The sequence below is a fragment of the Manis pentadactyla genome, chromosome 13, assembly GCF_030020395.1.
Source record: "Manis pentadactyla isolate mManPen7 chromosome 13, mManPen7.hap1, whole genome shotgun sequence".
Lineage (NCBI taxonomy): Eukaryota > Metazoa > Chordata > Mammalia > Pholidota > Manidae > Manis > Manis pentadactyla.
Window position 1 is genome coordinate 15990149 of NC_080031.1, and position 21753 is coordinate 16011901.

General features: G+C 46.2%; 1 protein-coding gene and 1 long non-coding RNA gene across 4 annotated transcripts in view; both read right to left on the reverse strand.

The window, feature by feature from the left end:
* Positions 1-759: 759 nt before the first annotated feature.
* LOC118934638 (uncharacterized) lies at positions 760-11438 on the reverse strand. Its single transcript, XR_008993518.1, has 3 exons — positions 10043-11438; positions 3610-3843; positions 760-1702 (listed from the first exon to the last, which is right to left on the reverse strand). It is a non-coding gene; the product is annotated as an uncharacterized LOC118934638 (long non-coding RNA).
* A 9178-nt stretch (positions 11439-20616) lies between these two features.
* The window catches only part of SNX19 (sorting nexin 19), a 36798-nt gene continuing 35661 nt past the window's right edge, over positions 20617-21753 (reverse strand). For 2 of the 3 annotated variants that reach the window (XM_036930085.2, XM_036930086.2), the window contains exon 11: positions 20617-21565. In XM_036930085.2, coding sequence (XP_036785980.2) covers positions 21433-21565 — 133 coding nt within the window. In that variant the 3' untranslated portion in view covers positions 20617-21432. The remainder of the gene's footprint in view (positions 21566-21753) is intronic. The other variant, XM_036930088.2, reaches the window with a different exon arrangement.

Genomic DNA, 21753 nt, shown 5'->3' on the forward strand with positions numbered 1-21753 from the left:
TAGGCTGGCTGCATAAACATGTAACCAGACTTACTCTGTTCTCTGCATTTTTTAGATGGTGGCTTTTGACTCATTCATTTATTGTCTTATTTTTTCTATTTTGTCCTCCATGATGAACTTTTTTAATGCGGTTTGAGAACTCATAATTATTGCTCTTTTAATTGCCTTTCCTTCAGATTCAGATTTTTGTTCCAACATTCATTGGTTTATTCAAAACTATTTCTTGATCCTACAGCATCTCCTCACATAACACTTATTTAACTGAAAAGAGAAAAACAGTAACTGGAGGGTAGAGGAGCCTGGCAGATACCACCTTAATCGAGTGATTACTGTTCACATCACAGGGGAGGCACATGCACATCAGCCACATGCCTGCTGATAGGGTGTAGGGAGGACAAACTCTCACTGTCTTATTCTTGCCAAAAATGCGTAACCCATCTAGCCCTGAGAAAATAGCAGACAGATCCAAACTGAGGAACAGTCTATAAAATGACTGACTGGAACTCTTCAAAAGTGTCAATGCCACTAAAGACAAAGAAAAACTGAGGAACTAGCTCACAGATTGCAGGAGATGAAGGAGACATTGGGGTCTTGGATGGGATCCTGGGTGAGAAAAAGAACATTAGGATGTCCGATTCTGACACCAGTATGTGTTTTTTCCACACTGCCAAACAATTAACTCAACTCTGACACTATGTACCTCCAGATAGCACCAGATTCCACAGGTTTAGGCCTCAGTCCTGCAAAACACCCCCTGTTCAGATGCCCACCCCAAGTCCAGGTTGTCACCTGTGTTTCTCACCAATGTGCTGTAACTTAGAGGTTCCTGGGACCTACTCCTTGGGCTCCATTAATTTGCTAGAGCAGCTCCCAGAACTCAGAGAAACATTATACTTACTAGACTGCCTGTTTATTATAAAAGGATAGAACTCAGGAATGGCCAGGTGGAAGAAATGCACAGGCCACGTACACGGAAGGGCCACAGAGCTCCGTGCCCCCACCCCAGCATCTCCACATGTCCACCCACCCAGAAGCTCTCCAAATTCTAATCACATCTTTTGGGTTTTATGGAGACTTTATTAACTGGGCATGGTTGATTAATCATTGGCCATTGGTAAGTGATCTCAATCTCCAGCCCGTCTCCTCTCCCTGAGGTTGGGGAGGGACTGAAAATGCCAACCCTTTAACCACAGAGTCAGTTCCCCTGGCAACCAGACCCATCCTCAGGCTACCTGGGGACTTTCCAAAAGTTATGTCTTTAACAAAACAAAAGACACCTTGATCTCTTTCACCAAAGGAAACTCCTGCTTTTAGGAGCTCTGTGTCAAGAATGGGACAAAGACCAAATATCTATTTCATAATTTTGTATTATAAATCGCAATATCACAGTGGAACAATTGGTGAAATTCAAATAAAGTCTGTATATAGTCAAGAGTATAGGATCAATGATAATATCCTAAAACTTCAATAATTTTACTATGATTTTATGAGCTGTTAACATAAGGGAAAGATGGGTGGAGGATATATGGGAGCTTTGTATTTTTTTGCAACTTTTCTTTATCATTATGTCAAATAAAAAGTTTAAAAAATGTATTTGCCAAGTACTAACTCTGTGTTACTCTCTGGGATGGCAAGACAGTAGCTCGGAGGCCATCAGAGGCTTGGAGCTTGGTCTGCAGGAGCACAGATTTGGTGCACTAGTCTGAAGAGAGAAATAGTTCTGCATTATTTGATAACTCCCCAGCTGGAACACTATGTTAAAGGAGCAGAAGGAAACTTCCAAAGCTCAGGGCACCTGGAAGCCTTGGCTGGGAGTGGGGGGGTCAGGCTGAGGGCATGGGCAGAGCTGTGACCCTGCAGGAAAGGAGACTCACCTCAGGCCTGAGGGTGTCCAGCCTCTTGCCAGGGAACAGGTGACCCAGAGGAAGGGCTGATTTCTGCTCTTCATGTGTTTATAGTGTGTCTGACCTAAAGTGGGTGCTGGCAGAGATCAGTTCTCCCTTTCAGAAGTATCTGCACTTTAACACAAGATTCTTGGAAACATGATATTAAAACTCAAGGAATGAATCTTGCCCATAACTCAGATGGTAGAAAGCTTCAGGTTTCTTGGAGGAGGCAGGACTGGACTGGGTTTGGACTTTTAGGTAGCATCTCAGTAACAAACAGCTAAGGATGACTTCCAACATGCCTCACAGAGAGCCTGAGTTCTTTGCTTCAGGCCTGGGTATTTACTTACCATTTGTTTGTTTATTTATTTATTCATTTACTTATTCATCAATTGCTTACTGAACGTTTATGTATGCCCGTTAGGGGGGATGTCATTGGAGAAGCAAAGATGCCACCTTCATGGAGCTTCTTGCATCTTAGTAGGAGACCCCGAGCCTTGACGACAGTGAGCCCACCTGTGGCAGATAGATGGCAATAACTGTCATCTGTGAATAAAGCAGAAGTTTTGGACATGCCAGGGCTGTAGAGGGTGGAATGGTGATGCCATTTTATTTGGCGTAGTCAGCGAAGGATTTGAGGGAGCAGGCTTGGTGGAGATCTAGAAGAGCATTCCATTAAAAAATGCTTGGGATCAGCAGGGGCCACGGCTTTGAAAGAGGAGCCTTCTGGGCCTGTGTGAGGGAAGAGCAGGATGGAGGAAGGAACGGAAACTAGGGGCTGGAGTATCAGGGCTTCAGTCCTGGTTCTGCTGCTGATTCGCGCTGGTTCTTGCAGCCAGGGTTACGGTGGGGCGGTCATGATGACGGGTTGTGCCCCGGACTGCCCACGTTTGGATCCCAGTTTTGCCCCTCACTGAAAAGATGAGCTGGGCAAGTGCCTTAACCGCCCTAAGAGTCAATTTCCCCATCTGTCACAATGAGGGGAACCTCATACTTTATGACCTCTTTGGAGAATTAAATGAGTTGACTGATGCAGGGCACTGAAACCAGGGCTGTGAGCCCTCTTAGACGTTGGCCATTTCTAGAGCAAGTTGCTTCCCCTTGGTGGGTTCAGGGCCACCATCCACAGGCTGGGAGCCTCGGAGAGGCGGTCTATTTAGCTTCTCAATTCGAACATTCCTTGGAAATATGATGCTAATTTACATGTCATTCTGTGGACCATTTGTATTTCATTTGCTCCATTCTCAGGGACTTCTATTTTATTTATTCATTTTTACAGGGTGCTCCTGTCATCTGTCGCGTCACAGTCCTCTTGCTGGGTTTTTTCCTTCTTCCCAGTGATGCTGAGTACAGGGTTCTTCATTTGTCTTTGCTACATTCCCACTTCTCGCTGTCTTCCTGGTGGGCTTTATTCCTTCTGGGATCTTTACACAACAGTACACTTAGTTGATTAAAAACATTCTCTCCATAAACTTCAATACACTGGCAAGAGATCTCTGTAGCAGCAACTTTAAAAAAATGACATTTCAGGCTGTTTTCTGCTTGGAGACCAAGAGTCTGGGAAAGATGCCATTTTAACTGAGGGTACACCAAGTCACAGACCTCCCTGCAAAGTCGCCCCGGATCCCCACAGAGCATTGTACGGCCAGCCGAATCACCACCCTCACTGTAATGCCCCTACAGTGGTGCATTTGAAAACCCCTCCTATTTATTTAGAACTCACGATTCACAGCTCTGTCAATGCTGGTGACCAGTTGGTGCTCATGTCAGGACACGGGGGGCTTAGACAGAAAATTGGAGCCCGCAACCTGACATCTCTCCTCCTGGGAATGACGGCATTGTGTGGCCCCTTTGGCTCTCCCAGTCTCAGGGTTAGTGAGGGCACTGGGTACCAGCGATGCTGGACTTTCCTTCCCAGCTGGGTGGTCAGTTCTGCGAGGACCCAGAGCAGGGCATCCTGGTGAGGAGGGGAGAGCGGGCAGTCAGATCAGAAAGCCCAGACGGAGCGCCAGCGCCACCAATCATGAACTGTGTGATCTGGGTCTCCTACTCCTCATCTATAAAACATGGGCATATAACTTATTTGTTTTGAAGAATAAATGGCAATAGTTGTCTTTATAAGTTGGTCATTATCTTGCATAAAAAATGTACATGTTTACCTCGCTAAATAAATCTATGGTTGTTCCTCAATTTTAGATCTTACACAGCCATATCCTAATAAGTCTGTTGTATTTCTTGGTCAGGGAGGAAAGAGAGGCAACAGCGTCTAGCGGCAACTCCAAGTCAAGGTAAAATGTTTTTCTGATGCTCCCCCAGGCCTCCTTGACCTTCGGGGATTACTGATTTATCCCCAGGTAAGATAAACTCAGATTTATGCACCTCTAAATAAACACATGTATTAGTGGCACCGTTGCTCTTTGCAATTCTTTGCAGAACATGGTGACTACAAAGCCTGCAGGGGGACACCCGGACCTGGCCTGCAAACCCCACTTATCCGGCCCTCCTTTCTTACCACCACCCATTTGTCCATAGCGCTGTTGCTTGCCTCGCTGCTTTGCTCTGAGACTCTAGAAGCACCAGGAAGCCTTTCTCCACCCACCAGGTTGGGTGCAGCCTCCTACTCTTCTATGCGGCCCGCATCCCTACACTGTCGTCCTTACCTGGGGCTTTCTCGTTGTGTTACCCCATACCCTTGCCCACCCTACAGACCACGGATCTGTTCAAGACAGGGGCTTTGCCTTTTTATTCTTGAATCCTAAGCCCATCTGGCACTACAGAATATATTTTTAATTTACGCGGGTTGTACACAGGGAAGGTCGAGGAAGCTATCCGGGTAAAAGAAGAAATGATTTTCTTCTAGGCTTCCAAGTAAAGCAGCAGGGAAGTCGGAACTGGAACCCAAGAATTCTGGCTCCTCACCTGGAGCCGTCCCTTCCATCGGGCTGGAGGCGCTTTGCTTCTTCCAGGGCTGCAGCAGCGCGCCCCGGGATCCCCCTCTTTCCAAGGAATGTCCGTCGGTCCCGCGCTCTGACCGCTCCCTTCTGGATGGCTAAGGCAACAGCGCCGCCTCCTGGCTTCCAGACCACCTGCGGGGGCCTGGCTTGGGAGGTCTTGAGCGCCCCCTTGTGGATTTTCAGAAGATACAGCACAAAAGAGACATGGTTATCCTCAGGTCACAGCTGTCTCCGCCTTTGATGTTTGAGTCAGTCCGATGTCCCAACACTGAAACCAAGCCTAGAAAGCAAGCCTTTATAACAACTCAGGTGCAGATGATCAGAGGCATGTAAGTGGCCAGGCATAGTTGGCATGGTATATTCCCAGGTGGCAAAACATGCAGGGGGCTCTTCTAAGTGACACAGCAGTGAAAATGGTGATACGTGGTGAGGAGAAAATTGTGGATAATGATGGAAAGGAATTGGGTGGCTAAAAGGAGCTCAGGGACAGGCAGGGGGATGTTCTCACCTCTAGAACTAAGTCACTAGGCCATTTAAGAAAACCAGACTGGAGAGTAAAAAGCCTTTCCTCAGAAGGAATTCTGTGGCATTTCCAGTTACCTGTTTGAACTGTTTGGCCCTGGAATCTTCCCCCAGCTCTGCATGCTCTAGACAATCACTGACAGCCCAAGCTGTGGTTCAGCCCTGGCTCCTGTGTCAGCTGTATAAGAATCTCAGTGTCTTCGGAGCACGAGCCCAAGCCGAAATATCCTTCCCTGACAAGCTTAGTTTGTTTAGGGACAAGCCTTACACCAGTCTGTCCTGCTAAGAAATCATTGCTTTTGAACTGTTTGTATTCACTGCTGTCAAACACATTCGTGCAGGGAGAACACAGGGGCAGTCACCCCCGAGGGCCGACTGGAAGAGAAGATTTTAACTTGGTGGGACTTTCTTAGAGTCCTCTGGAGAATTGAAAAAAAAAAGGAAGAGAAGAACATCCAGAATGGCTGTTATCTCATGAGCAGCGACACCCAAAGGGCCCCTGGGCCACTCACTCAGCAGCAGTACCACGTGGGTCCAGCCCATTCAGTGACCCATGGTCAGCATTTCACAGATGCCCAGGGAGGAGGCCAAACGAAGACCTGGGGCCCCAGTGCAGCTTAACTTTGGGTATATACATGAATTTTCTCTTTATTCCAAATGCAGACAGTCCTTCAGGGATTCTTTCTAACACACGGAAGTTGGGAAGGGTGAAGAAGCAATGTCCCAGTATTTGTGCAGGGCTAGGCAGGCTACTGAAGGACACTGGACAAACAGTATGGATGCTTCTTCATCAGATTACTGAAAAGGCAGTAGCCTCTCAAAACACCTGGAGGCACAAAGAGGGGACATTGTATACCATGTCCTTTGTCTCATGTTTGTTTTGTTTTTGATTCTAATAAAAATTATTCTCATACAAACCCATAGAAAATTGATAACTCAGAATTTGTTCCAATGAATTGTCACATCACACCATGTTCTAGGGAGTGTAGGAGTCAAAGATAGTAACTTTCTAGGTGTTTATTCCACTCATTTATCCCTTGCTGGGACTTAGGTTTCTTACTCTGTACAGTTGGGAGTTGATCTACTTTCAATCACCTTTATGTTTTGCTTCTCATCCTCTTCGTGCACAGTTCTAACGCTCTTTGGCTCCTTGAGGAAGGGCGTTCTGTCAGCCCATGGTTGATTGTGTGTCACATTATCACCCATAATGGTCCATATTTTACAGAGAGATGTTTATTTGTTCATTTGTTTTCCCATCCACTCATTCAACATGTAGTGAGTAACCGCAGTGTTCCGGATGTGCAGCAGGCACCAAGGACAAGCTGTGGGTGAAGCAAGGCCTTGGCCCACAGGGAGCCTGCATTCTTATAGGGATCACACACAATAAATTTTTAAAACTATATGGTATCACGTAGCATAGTATAATATAATAATATAATGCCCATCAGCTAGTGGTAAGTGCTAGGAGAAAAAAATAAAGCATGATAGTAGGGTAAGGAATGCTGTTGTTTAGACAGGGGGCCAGGAAGTCCTCTCTGGGAAGATGGAATTTGGGCAGAGACAGTGGAGGGAGTGGGTGAGCGAGGCCAGGAAGGGACTGAGCCTGGCAGAAGAAAGAGCAAGTGCAAAGTCCTGACACATGCACGCCTGGTGTGCTGGGGGAGGATGGGGCAACAGGAGGCAGGGGACACAGCTGCACCACTGGATTCCACGTCAGGTTTGGTGCTGCGTGGTGAGAAGCCAGAGCAGTTAGTAAGTTCTTCAGGGTCAGTGTGTGTGCACGTCCAGACGGTAGGAATCTGTGCGGAGGGCTCTCTGGACGAAAGCACCCTCGCCCATACCTGTGATGGCAGGGCCAGAATGAGCGGTGCCACACCAGGTCTCAAGGAGTTCCAGGGACTGCAGGGGCTGTGCAGAGCCTGGCCCAGTGGGAGGACTCGAGTCAGAACTCTGAAGGAAGGGCAAAGCGAGCCGAGGAAGACCCTTCAGACAAAGTGGGGTGAGGCAGGAGTGGCCAGGGCCACGGGAAGTGGCTCAGTGCTGACAAAATGTCTCACAGCAGAGCCAGAGGAAGTAAGTGGTGTAAACAGGCTAACTGAGGAGGAAAGGATGTGGCAGGACCTTCTTCTAAATCTGGATAAGAAGGTGTTTCTCTTCATCCCCAAAGATATTGCCTGATCCAGATGACTAGGCCTCGGAGGCCCTCTGTTACTCTGAGAGGGTTAATGGCTTCCCCCTGGGGCCTATCTCTCCAAGTGCCAGAAGGGATGCTTACCTCATAGGCCACCAAGCCCCACCTGCCCTGTCGGTAAAGCAAAGCAATCCTGTCCCCAGGGGCCCAGCTAAGGAAGGATGGCAGCTTAGCACTGCCTCAGACAACATGTCTTTCATCAAATGAGTGGCTGCACTTGGCATTCCGACCAAGCCCTCCTGACGCTCACGGGCCTCTCCACTCACTGTTCTGCAAATGAATGTGATGTGCTCCAAAACGAACCTGTCTCCATCTCAGTCTGTGTTTTCCCTTGTCTACTCCTGGGCAGGAACATTGGCAAGACCCCAGTTTATGAGGGCAGAGCTTGGAGTCTGGGGCCTCAGATCCACTGTCCACTGAGAACCGTGGGGCTGGAATTTCCCAGGGCCAGTGCTGGGCTGTGCCTGCCAGGGGCACCCTGGGCCCGCCTGCTGCCACCATCCATGAGATAATGTCTCTCCATTTTGGGACTGTGACATAGTTACATCAGACTTCAACGGCCAGTGTTCACATTCCGGGCCTCAGACCAGTGTGACAGCAGAGAAACCTGAGCTGTGAGGGGACATTCTCAGGCTCAAAAATCACAGACCCGACAGGGAAAGGCATTTGATCAGAAAACAACACCATTCGGGTGATTTTAATGCCCTCAATTTGAACTGCCCTTTAACTGGGGGCTCTTCTGTCACAGGACTTCAGTGCCAAGTGACCCTGGCAGATGACTTTCACTTGTTTTTGACTGTAGAACAAGGTCGCATCTGGTTTGGACACAGGTGAGGGACTGTGGGCAAGGGGGCAAGCCTGGGACAGGTCCATGTATCCACGCACAGGACGTGCCATCAGACAGTGGCAGGGACCAGGTACCCAGGCTCTGAGTCAGGTGGCCAGGTATGAGCAGGGAGAGCTCCCTCCACCTGCCCCACCCCTGCTCCTCCTGCCCCAGACAACTCCTGAAACTTCTGCCCTTGTTCAGGCACTGTGGTGTTGAATGCCATCTAGGCAAGTCCTTCAATCATCTTGACATTGCAGCTAAGAGGTGGGGACAACTGCCAGCCGCTCAGAGAGCCGACCATCAGCCCATCAAATACTCAGCAATTCATGAAGCAAGAACAATTCATGTACCTACTTTTACTGAGCATTTTGCTGTGTGTTGTGAAGAACAACCTACACACAACCTCGTCTGTACTCTCGAGGAGTACACAATGGAAGTGCATAAAAACAGGACTTGTACTCATAAAGAGAACCAAAAACAAACAGTCAGATGTTGAATGGGTTGGCCCTGATGATAACCGCATTAGGAAAGAAAAGGGCAGAGACTGTTGCAGTGGGCATGAGAGCACGAGAGAAGCTGGGGTAGTGGTGAGCATGCAGCTGTCCCAGTGAGTCCACCCTATGCCTTTTTCTCTTGGGACTGAAGGTAGAGGACCCTTTCCCCAGATATGGGGAGGAAATCTGCCTTTGGGCTGTCAATACTCTAGGAATGAGAGCATTTGCTTTGTAAATTTTAAAAATGTAAGAAGGTTGGCAAGATTCCTAGTGCAATGGAGAGCTGCATGGCTGAATGGTGAGAAGACTGAATAGAGTTCCAGGAGATGTTAGTTCTAGAGCTGATTCACAGCAGACTTTGCTGAGGCTGTAGGTTCTCATCTATATCGTACGTGAGGATAGTATTGGTGAAGGGTGGCAGAAACGTCACTGATCTAGAAGTTGGAAGACCCCGGTTCTAGCCTGGGCTTTGCCAATGACGACAAACCTTTAGTACGAAGTGTGTGCTAAAGGTTTGGAAGGTCCTAAATATATTAGTCTATTTTTCCCTTTCCCTGCACAGTCTCTGTGAGGAACATGCCATCACTGCTCCCATTTAATGGATGAGGACCTGAAGGCACAGAGACTGTACCTCATTTACCCAAGGATGCAGAGCTGGGGTTCGCACCTCGTTCTCTGTTGACAGAGACGATTTCTTACTACCCGTGCTTTTGCCTCTCCTGATGGTGGGAAGTGATTTGGGCAAGAGAAAAACTTTGTATTTGTTTCCTCTTCAATAAAACGAGGACACTAATAAGTTCCCAAATTACTTTAAAAGGTGATTGTCAAGATCAAAATAAGATACTGGATATGAAATACTATGTGGTTTAGGAAGTCTTATACATGATTGCTCGGGGCAGTGACGAAAAGCTGGAATGAGATGGTTAATGAAAAGCACTTTGGGAAATGAGGAATCAAAGTGTGTACTTTGATTATCAATACCACCGCATCATCCCCAGAAAGGATGACTTGGAGGTGAATAGGTCTGGGCTCCATGAAGGTTGGGGGTGTGGCTTATTCCTCAAATCCATATGGTGTTTGATCAGTTTGATTCTGGAAGGCTTGAAGAGGGAAAATGTAGGAGAGGAACTTTTTATTCCAGGAGCCCAGAGAAAGGCAAGACATACCTCTCAGAAAGAGTATCTCCGAGCTTCTTCCCTTCCTCCCTCATACGGAGACCCGGAGGAGGCAAAAGAAAATCTCTATGGAGATAAAAGTCAAAATGAAATACTATCATTTATCTATTTGCATGACAAACATTCAGAGAGCATCTTCACTATTCCAGACACCAGCCAAGACCTGGAGACACAGCCCGTGCTCTCTCACTGATGTCACAGGGCTGGCCTGGGTCCTCCTGTCTCATCCACCCAGCCTCTCCATGTGGACGGGAAGGAACCAAGTCCGGAGACTTGTCCACGGTCACTGCGACCATGACCAGCTGTCAGCCCTCAGGATGCCCCAGCAAATGTGAGGGCCTCCCTTGCGTGGCTCCCCTTCTGGGTGAGTTCCGGGTGGGTGGCAATTTATTCAGGATCCATATTACTCCCCTGTGACAATTCCCAACAGAGAAATGGTGACCTTTTTTAAAAAGCTCATCTTTGAAGTGGTTCTTTCTTTGCCTTTATATGACTGAAGAATTAAATAGGTACAGTGTATAAGGGTCTTGTGGGTACTATTAGCCACCTGCTTTCCTGTGGGAAGGAGTTGTTCCTTTAAGATTGAAATCAACACCCATTTATGGTGCTCTGTGTTCCTGTGAGCTGAAGCAATCTGTTCCAGCCATTAGATGTCAACAGATCCCATGAAGCTGGCTTTCTGCTCCCTCTCTCCATGCCTTCTTTTTCCACATACCTCCCTACTGACAGGAAGATCACCCAAATCCTCTGGCGTTATTGTTCCCTCCCATCTTCGCTCAGCATTATAAACAACAGAGAATGTGATACAAAAGGCTAAAAGGCCAACTTTCACCAGGGGCTGGTTTGGGGATTGGAGAGCATGTCTGTTGGGGGAAAAAAAGCAACACCCTTTTGAGCCCAGAATTCATCAGACTCCTCCTGCGGTTAAAGAGGCCCTTCCACCCCAGCAAGCAAAAGCTTCCAGCTGGATATTTGCTTCTGAGTTGGGTCAGAGTGAAGAGCTGCCAGTCTGGGGTCTGCCTCCGGGGACATTCCCACCTCAGATTAGACAGGCAGTCTCAGAAAGCAGCGGGGTCAGGAGGTAGCTGATTACCGTGGCGACAGGCCCGTCGGAGCTGCAGGAGTCTCAGACGAAGGCTGTAGAGGCTGCGAAGCTTGCCCGGGAGACCCTCCTTTGGTATCACTCTGAGAAGTCGGTATGGTTTCAGAGCAGAAGGCTGGAGGAGACAGAAGGCCTCACCTTGGCTTATAGGGCATTCTTGCTGTCATCTGGGTTAGTCAAGGGGGTTTTGAGGGGTGTGGGCTCTATTGTGTGTGTAGGACGCTGGAAAGAAAATTGCCAGATGGTAGCAAGGATTCCAAATTACCAGAAGGAAAGAAAAATGTTACTCACCAACAAGAAGCTGCCAGATTCATTTATAGGTCAAGCAACTGTGTGTAGGGAAAGTCTGCCATGTGCCTGGGTGGAGAAGATAGAGGAACTAGTCCAGGCTTCTGAGAATTTATGAAATGACAGAATATGTAAAGAATACATAGTGGAGTCACAGGGTGTAAATTATAGTTTACTATATAAACTATGGCATACAAAACAATCTGCCTTCAGGGGGTTCACAGCTGGGAGGGAAGACAGACAGGCATTTCCTAAGTGGCAGCTTAGGACAGACACTTGACCTTAGGTGCTTCTCAGTGGACAGCTGGAATTTCTTTATTGCCTCCTGGTATCAGTGCAGGTAGCTGAGAGGCCTATGGAACTATGAACACAAGCAATTAGCAACAGTTTTTTATTTTACACATCATCTTTTCCATTTGGCATTAATGTTTAAATAATTGTTCAGCATTTTCTCACCAGTTTTCATAAACTTTCCTAAGAGGCTGAACTTGTAGAGGTGATTTGAAGGAGAGAAAAGCTATGGCAATATCTCCAGAGGCTGTTTGGTATTCAATGCCTGAATTGTTTTTACAACAGGTTGTCCATGGAAGGTTCAACAAGCCCCTTCATTCTCTGGGTCTCAGAATCTGGACTTAAAATTGGGGAGAGATGCACGTGGCTGAAACTTTCTAGTTGTGTGTCTTAGTCACTCAGGCTGCCAGAATAAAATACCACAGACTGGGTGGCTTAAACAATAGAAATTTATTTCTCACAGTTCAGGGGGCTGAGAACTAACTCTAAGGTCAGGGTGCTGGCAAGGGCTGGTTTTATTCTAAGGCCTCTTCTCTTGGTTTGTAAGTGGCTTCTTCCTGCGTGCTCACAGGACCTCTTCGGCATGTGTGTGAGGCAAGAGAAGCTCGGGGTCTCTTCCTTTTCTTATAAAACACTAATCCCACCATGAGGGCTTCACCCTCACGACCTCATCTAAATCTACTTACCTCCCAAAGGCTCACCTCCTAATACCATCACGCTGGGGGCTAGGGCCTCAACATATGCATTTGGGGCAGGAACACAAACATTGGTCCATAACATTGTGTGGGTGGCTTGGAACATGCAAAGAATTTATCAGAATGTTTAATCTTACGGTTGGTGGTTATTCTGATTTCAGAGTTCACGGAAGGGAATGCCAGGATAACCTTCCTCAAAGAATAGCAAATGTGGAGTTAAGTATGAGAAATATCACATATTTAAGGTTTACTTGTAATCTTAAGAGCTGTCCATAGTAATTTATCAAAAAGCAATTTGACTAGTGGGACAGCCAAGTCAACCCATGAAAAGTGGTAAACTGATATGGGAGAAAAATTTAGGGATAAATAGAAAGCAATTTTAGAGCTGCCCAAAATTTTTTTAAAAAGGAGAAATGACAGATATGAAGTTTCTAAAAACGTTCTTTTAAAAAGTTAGTTTTGTTTTTAAGCAAAGGTTTCAGAAATAAACCCAGAGGAGGAATTGGGAGAAGGCAGACTATTGGTCCAAGGATACCTGCTCTGAAAGAGATTAGATGAGGAAAATTTCTACCACTTTGGAAAAATCCACAGAAACCCTCATCTTGTAAAGAACTCAGGTTACTCCACCCCAGCGGTGGCATCCTTCCATATCCCAAACCTCAGAATGCAGAGCCTGCGGGAGCACAAGCTCTTGCCTCAGTTCTCTCCAGACTGCTAAAGGGAGGTGCACAGTCCTGCTCGTCCAGCATTAAGGCCTCAGATATCACCGCTGTATCCTCACACGCGCTCTTATCTCCCCTCTTACTGACAAGCTCTTGCCCTGTAAGTCCCACAGGCCCCTCAGAAGCTCACAGCACTGCAAGGCACGCACCTGTACAGGGGGATGACTTCTGCTTCAAACAGAGCAACAGATTTCTCTGTCTCATCCAGACAGATCTCTGAAAAGGAAAGCTTTTGGGTCTTCACCCACGTGCATGACGTACAGAGCTGTCTGGAAGAGATCTGGTATTAATTACCCAGCGCACTACACTGGAATAAGTGGTTACTACCAAGGAGGTTTACACTGGAAAATGATCAACCTGCCCCAGGGCGGATAGAGAACAAGTTTTGGCTCCAGAGACTATTCCACATCATGTGTTGTGCAAATGTGCACTGGCACACAGAACGGACTTCGTTCCACAGAAGATGGCATCCTTGTGATAGATGTCTGCTCAGAGAGAACATCTGACCCAAGCACTGCCTTGTCCGGAGTCCCCTTCTTTGCATGAAATGCGTTGTCGTTTCAGTTCTCAGACTGATCTTCTTCCTGCTTTGCTCCTTTACCTGCTCTTGCCCTCTGTCAGATCGCGTCCTGGAGGCTCGCTCTGGGGCCCAGTGAAACAGCAGGTGATTTTATCCCCGCAGAGCCAACGTGGTGACCTGCAGCTAATCCAGATGTCTGAGATTCGTTAGTTTTCATTCTTAGGGCAGCTGCCTAGTTTTGATCTGTTGTGTTTGGGCAAACAGTTGCAGCAGGAAATGAGGTGGGAAAGATAGCAAACATTTATAAGAGCAAGGAGGAATTCAGGCTATCTTTAAGGTTATTACTTTGCCTTTGGAGCATTTTCCTTGTAGTATCAGAGACATGGCTTAGAGAAGGTAGATAATGTGTGAAATAAAGAATTTTAAATCTGGGGCTAAAGGATTTCCAAGATAATTTTAAAGAAGTTAGACAGCAAGTGAAAGAGAAAGTTGTCTTTCTCCTGTCCTCATGGTAATTGCATTCCTTACAAAGTTGTGTCTGGGGCAGGAAGGAGTTGAGAATATTTCTTGCAGGCAGATTTTTTTTTTTCCTGCTCCTAGTGAGTAAAAGGATAGGTGAAGTGGGGAGAGCTAGAGAATAGACAGCATATGTTAGATCTTTCTGTGATGGGATGATTTTAAAAACCGTTTCCAAATCAGGACTGATTTTCTTTAAATAAGCTTAAAGTTTTGGAACCTTATGGCCCACATATTTAAATTGCAAATAGTACTCTTACAAAACTGTATGGATTTTGGCATAGGAAATATTTTTAAAAAGCTTTTTTCATTTGATATTAGCTGTTGAATAAAGATATGAGGTCCTAAAAGTGAAAATTGCCACCCCCTCATCTCTCCATTTTTTGTCCCTTTCACTGAAACTCAATTATTTAAAAAGGATTAGTATTATTAACTTTTAGGAGGTAAAATATGTGAATGAGCCTGGTATATATATGGGTAGGGTGGCATGGGGATATAATGGGAATAAAAGGGATATAAAATATGTTCCCTGCCCTTGAAGAATTAGTTTCTTAATGAAGACACTGTGTGTCTGTGCATTGATCTGAGAGGCAGGGTAAATAATCCACAGGAAGGGTAGAGTCTTGGCTGGCACAATCCAGTGAAGCTTCACAGAGGTGGGGGAACTTGAATTGGCCCTGACAGATGGAGGGCACCCACCTGTGTGCAGCTGGAGGAAGGAAGGTAAACTGCCTGGTGGGAAGAAGAGCATGGGCCACAGGACAGAAGCAGGAAAGAGGGGAACGCAAGCCCCCAGATTCATGTGAAACCATCTCACCCAGCCTCCTGCCTAAACCATCTCCAAAACACGTTCTGCCTCCAGGTAGAAGGTCCTACTGCTGACCAAGCTGATGTGAAGCTCCCAGAGGCACAGGAAGCCGTAATGAAAGGTGCTGTCACTGTCTTTGAAAGAATCATTTGCCTTCATAGATAACAGCAGGTAAACGTTGACACGGCCACGTGAAGCTGGAAAGGAACTGGCTTGCCTTCACTTTCTTGAATTTGGACTCCATGTGAGTTTTGTAAAGGATGTAAACCCTCAAAGTGTTTTTGTTTTTTCCTTAGTAAAAGGGCCATCCTCCCTAACGGCAAGATATGAAATGCAGACGTTTTCTAAATCTCTACTGATATTTTTGATAGCTGCTGGGTCAGGGTGATTCTTTAACAAGGGACACAGGCAAAAGGGCTGATGGGCCTGCAGATCACTGAACTCTATTCAACTCGTAGAGCGAAGTCACAGCTTCTGCAGACACATTAGCACCTTTACCTGCAACCGCAGACTTCGTGTTCACCTTGCTGGTCTTTCTTTGCCCTCATTGATTAATCTGAGGGTCTGAAAGTAATTATATTGCCAGCTCTCCATTGCTCCTAATTACAGGCTGTATCAGCGACATGGAACATAGGGGAAGAAAAAAAAGCCAGAGTGTAGGTGTGTCTATATAAGCCACGACTCACATTCTCAATCATTGTAACACTCCAATATTAAAATTAGCTTGCATTTCCTAAACAAACTCTGACTGGTGACGAAAAGGTCTGTTTTAGGCTAAAATGAGTAGATGATGCCACTTCAAGGACTGTTTTCTAAGCTAGGACCTTCATACTATTAGTCTCTTTTATTTTTCCCTCCCAACCTTCCACATCCTAGATACAGTGTGCCAGTGACTTACATGGAGGTGTTTTAGGTGAGGACTGAAGAATCAAGATATGTAGAGAAATCAGATATTGTCATGTTGGCGAAGAGACATCAAAGGCAGGAGTAGTGTATATTCCATCACATGCTTGTTTTCGCTTCCAAGAAAGCTGAGTTCAAATGTACTTTCATACCAGACAGGTGAGAAGTGATAGGGAGGCGGCAGGAAGGCTCAGCAAGTCTGAGAATAGCGCAGTGTATGTGCCAAGGTGACTGTCAGTGCTCAAATTTCCCCCATCACTTCAGAGCTCCCTCTGCTTCAAAGCCTGTTTCTACTGGCTCACAGTGGGAAGGTTTTGATGATTTTCAATGGTTTCTTACTTGATACATTCTTGTGGGTAGTGTTGTCTTTGTGTAAAAAAAATATCAGGCAAATCTTAGGATGTGCAAGTAATGTTTGGGGTGGTGTCCTCTCACTGGCTCTCCTGAGATACACTGCTTTGTGTGTAGCTGCATTTCTCATCCTTTATACCACAAAGGAATGATGGAGGCTCACTAGTTGAAATTCACCCTGCAATGGTTTCTTTCTTGTCCACAAAGGCAGTGCAGGCAACTCTGCCCAGTGATTGCTGGCACTCCAGTGGAAAGGAGACGGAGGTGCCCCATCCCGGCAGAGCCTGCCCAGTTGGGCCTTCACATATAAAAGTATCATGGTTTCCTTCCCCCCCCACCCCTGCTCCCAATTACCACTCCTTCCCTGCTTCCCATTCCCTTCTGTATTCAGCAGGGTTGGTTAAGCTGCTTTCACTCATCCTGGGAAACCACATATTGCTTCCGTGCAAAGGAAGACTAGGATAAACAGGTCCCGTGGGAGCTGTGGACAGCGGCTTGCCAGAGGGCAGCTTGGCTGACTGGGCTTCTGAAGCATCTCCCACTGCTCCGTCAGCCCACAGAGGAGCGGGACAATAATGCCATTGGTATTTTCAATAGCATAGCATTTGTACTGTGTAGAGCTTGTTCTTATAGATTATCTTATTCAATTCTCAAAATAGCTGTATGTATTTGTTCCTTTTTCTAAGAGAGAATTTTTCATCTCAGTGAAGCCAACTTAGCTGATCACAGTTGCCCAAGTGGCAGAGCAAGGATTTCAATCAGGATTTTATCATTTTGGTTCATTACCCTCTATAGAGCCATCTCGAACATAAGAAATGGAATAGACTTGAATAAATAAAGGGGATCAGAAAGTGGCTGTGACAGGAGTCCAGTCCCCAGGGGTAGAATCTAAGGAGGGCTGCTTACATGTGATCAAACTCCCCGTTTTCCCTAAACAGAAACTGTCAGCACTGATCAAAGCTCCTCCTCAGAAAGGGTCTTCCACTGGGTAAGGCGACACAACCCCAGGTTCCCTAGCACGCCGCACCAGGCAGGCTTCTCCCACCCGACTGCATGCAGCTTTCCTGCCTCCCCCTCCTCTCCCTCCTTGCATGGCATGCCTACTGTGTCACTGGGCCCTGCCACCTGTGGCTCTGTGCCTTTTAAAAAATTTTTTTAAATGTCTTGATTGTAGTAAAATACATGACATAAAATTTATCATCTTAACCATTTTAAAGTGTACAGTTCAGTAGTGTTACATATACTTATACAGTTGTAAAATATATGTCCAGAAACTTCTCAACTTGCCAAACTTAAACTCTGCCCATGGTACAACCTCCATCGCCCCCTCTCATTCCCTACAACTACCATTCTCCTGTTTCTGAGTGTGACTATTCTGACTACCCCGGCTAAGTGTGACTACAGTATTTGTCTTTTTGAGATTACTCTGTCTTTGCTCAGATTCTTCACAGTTCCCGCCATCCGGATGCCCTCCCCATGCTCTCATTGGCTTTTACTGACCTTTCGGGAGTCAGCTCAGAAGTTATGATCGCAGGCTTTCCCCTGTCCCCCAATCTCAATTAGTGCCCCTGCTATATACTTAGTAGTGTATTAATCACATCCCACTGGAGATGCCCATGTTCTAACCTCTTAGCACTTAAAGTGCAGTTTAAGATGTGCATTCTTATTGGCATACAGCTGAGAACTTGTTAAAAATGCAGCACACTAGGCTTTTAACAAGATCCTAGCTAAGGCATATACACACTGAAGTTTGATAAGTACTGTTGTAACTCACCAGACAAGGTGTCTGCAAACTACTCATGGGCCAACTGTGGTCAGTTGCCTGTTTTTTTAAATAAAGTTTTATTGGAACACAGTCACAGTCATTTGTACATGTATTGTCTATGGCTGCTTTCATGTTACAATGTAAGAGCTGAGTAGTTGCAGCATAGGACACCATATGGCCACAAAAGCCTAAGATATTTATTTCCTGGACTTTAATCAAAAAAGTTTGCTGACTTCTCTACTAGACCATAGCTTCTTAAAGTGAGAACCTGGTCTTATTTTGCTTTTTAAGAAGAAAGGTAGACTAGTGCAACGGTTACTCATGTAGGCTCAAGTGCAGATTGACAAGATCTGTATTTAGGCTCTGCCATTCCCTTGTGATTGTGGGCAACTCACTGCCTCTCTGGGCCTCGTGTTTCTCATCTAGGAAATGGGAAAATTATATATGATAGAAACTACCTTACAGGGTTGGTATATAGGCTAAATAAATGACTGCATGTGAAGTGCTTCAAGAGGCCATCAGCAAATGTTACCTTTTAGTTGGTACTGGCATTTTAGACTACCATGGGGGATTTGTTGATGTTGGCAGAACACCTGTAAGAGACACTGTCAACACACATTCTCTGCTTCTTCCTTGCTAACATCCAGTGGTTTTTAAAATGTACCTAACCTTCCGGGAGGGTGACTGACTGTTCCAAGCCAATCTGGTAATACCATTCTCAATGTCAGGGGGATGGCTTCGGGTGGGCAGTTCTGGGCAGTCATGAGGAAAGGATTCCTGGAGGGCTTCTGTGCAATGGCTTCCTCACCCTTCGATGACATGGAAGAGATGCCCCTCCTCTTTCATAGTGTGTATGAGTATGATGCCATGAACTGCAGCAACCATGAAGGTAGTCTGAGAACAGAGCTAATGTCTTTACAGTGGCAGAGCAGGAAGACGGAAGAATCTGGGCCCTCTGAGGTAAGAGTTGCTGAATCCATCTACCCCTGGGGCTTACCTGCTCAGGTACTGATTTTATGTAAGAAAATTAATTTTCCTAGTAATTTTCAGTCCAAAGCATCCCAACTCATTTAGCCAGGGAGCATGTTCCCACATTTTACTCCACCCAGGACCTAACAACTGTTGTTGGGTGCTAGGAGCAAAGGGAGAGATGTAGTCAGTCACAAAATGGACTGGGCTGGGCAGGTAAGAGGAGGAATTGGGTTGTGCAGCCTAATTCTTCATTGCCTTTTATTGCTCTCTCAGCTAGGAGTACTTTTTCCTGGTACCTGCAGCTGCCTCACAAATGCTTATCTCCCTTGTCTGAACCTGCTACCCAACTTGGCAGGTTGTTTCAAAGCCAGATGGGTTTTATTTCCTTGGCAATATCCATTGTTTCCCTTTTGGGCAGAAGGGGGGTCTGAGCACAGCTTATTGTTTTGTGAAAGACAGAGTAGAAATGGGGTTTCATATAATATGAAATATAAGGAAGTTTTCTTCGGGCTAGAGATGTCAAAAAAACTCCTTAGAATTTATAGCCACAGGGATTTTACAGTGTGTCAGCTTATGTACTGGTTTTATGCCACATTTGAGTCAAAACTCAGATAGTAACAGAGATTCAAAGCAATACAGCTGGCTAGGTATGTATGAGAGTAAAGTACGGGGAGAGAAGGGTAGCAGGTAACAGGGCAGGCCACGTCCATCCACCCTGAAGAGCATTTCGGTCCTGGCTGAAGGAGGTAAAGCATGGGCTTTGCTGAGTCAGGCTACACCCTCTGCAATCCCAAACTCCTGCAAATACTTACCAAGGTAGACATGCTGGGCTACTTCTGCCTGTGAGTAGAAAGATGCTTCGACAGCTTTGGACCATCAAGTCACTGTAACAATCGACTTTTAAGGCTGGAAGGTGCCATGAGATAGTCCCTCAGTCACCTCTTTGCCTTCAGGTGGTAACAGCATACCTAAAGCCTCCAGTTACAGCAGAACATTTTATGGTTAAAACCCTCAGAGAGGGAAAAAAAGTAAAGACTTCACAACTTTCTTGCATAAACCACTTTAATTGTGTGCACATCACCGACTTCAGAGTCTAAGAGAACCTTGACCTATGCTGTTCTTCTGAGTCCAACCCCAAGACCTTTCTCCCACAGGAGGAAGCATAATTCAGTGAAAGCAGGGCACAAACAAGACATGTGGGAAGCTGAATGGATGAGGGGTGAGCAGAGGTCTCCCAGTGAGGTCTCCCACTGATACCCTTTAAACCTTTCTGCCAGCTATTCACACACACTGAATGTGTAGCTCTTCCCTTGTGACTTCTCATCTGCCTCCTTTCTTACCAACAATTTCTCTTAATTGTTCCATTTTTCTAATAGACAATCACTACAGCCTGACAGCACCTTTGCCTTCATCACTGGTATTCCTAGAGCCTAATTAGATCCTTGAGGAACAGTCAGTAAAAAGCTCTGTGTGGGAATTTGATTCCCTGCAAGTTTGCTAAATCTATCGGTTCAGATGAAAAGTTCCCGGCCAGAGTCTTGAGACGGGAGTGCCCGCTCATACCCCGTGCTGCCTGCTCTTCGCGCACTCTCAGTGGAGCAGCGAGTTTCCCTCGGAAGCAAGCTCAGTATGCAACTGGACATGAGATTTTATTGAAGGAAGACAGAGAGAAGGTCACAAAGGCTAAAATTCAATTGCTCTTGGGGAGGAGGTTAGCAGGAAACCTAATCAATAAAATCTGTGGAGCAACTTGCTTTCAGGAAAGGGTGTGGAGGGTGGCGTAGATCTATCAGAAGCTGTAGGAGTCTGTTTTGAAGTCTCCTGGAAAGGAAAAGTATAGCCACCCAGGGAAGCAGCCTTCAAGGACATCCCCCATAGGGCTGATATATTGGAAAATAGCTATTAAGCAAGGAGTCCTTTGAGAAATGTTTTCCCGCCCTCTTCTGCTTTATTGTTAGGGAACTAGATAGGACACAGGGATCTGGCTTTCAAGAGGGGTCCTGCATGAACTTCCTTCCAGTCTCCTAGTGGGAACAGAGTGTAGAATATCTGGCTTCTCCTTCAAGGAAATCTGGCTATCATTTTCTTCTTGGTCTACATAGAGCTTGTGTACTGGTGGATTAGGCCAAGCTACTGGCAATCTTAGGGAGAAAGACAAAAGGAGAGGTAAAAGGGGCTCATTCCTATACCCCTCAGATTTTTTCCAAAGGCTGGGACCTACCCACCAGCAATAATCCAAACACCACAGAAAAGGTACAGAAATGGATATGCATGCAATTGGTATGTATACTCCCCCATCACCTGCTACAAACAGGACTGGGGGAAGAATCATGTCACTGAGACCCCGGGCTTCCGAGCTGTGCCCAGTTCCAGAGGGCTTCCTGACGGGTCTCTGGGTGGCAGAATAGCTCTCCTGTCTCTACTCTGGACTGGGCGGATAACCTCTGGCTAAGGGGAGACACCCATCCTCTTGGGGTTGCTCGGGGTATCTGAGGCAGAGGTGGTTATGGTGGGCTCCTCATCAGAGGCACTTAGATCCAAGAATTCCAGGATGATGTCCCAAAGGCAGTAAATCAAATGCCTGAAACAGACAAAACAGCTCAGAGAATGGTCTGGCTCAGTCAAGAGACACCAGATCCTGTTCATGACATTTATTTTCCCTTTCCCCCTCACCCATTACTTAACAAGCTTAGTGGACTCTAAATTTCAATAGCTCGGCAAAGCCTCTTTCATGAAATAAAAGTTTGTTGAACTAATAAAGGGTATGAC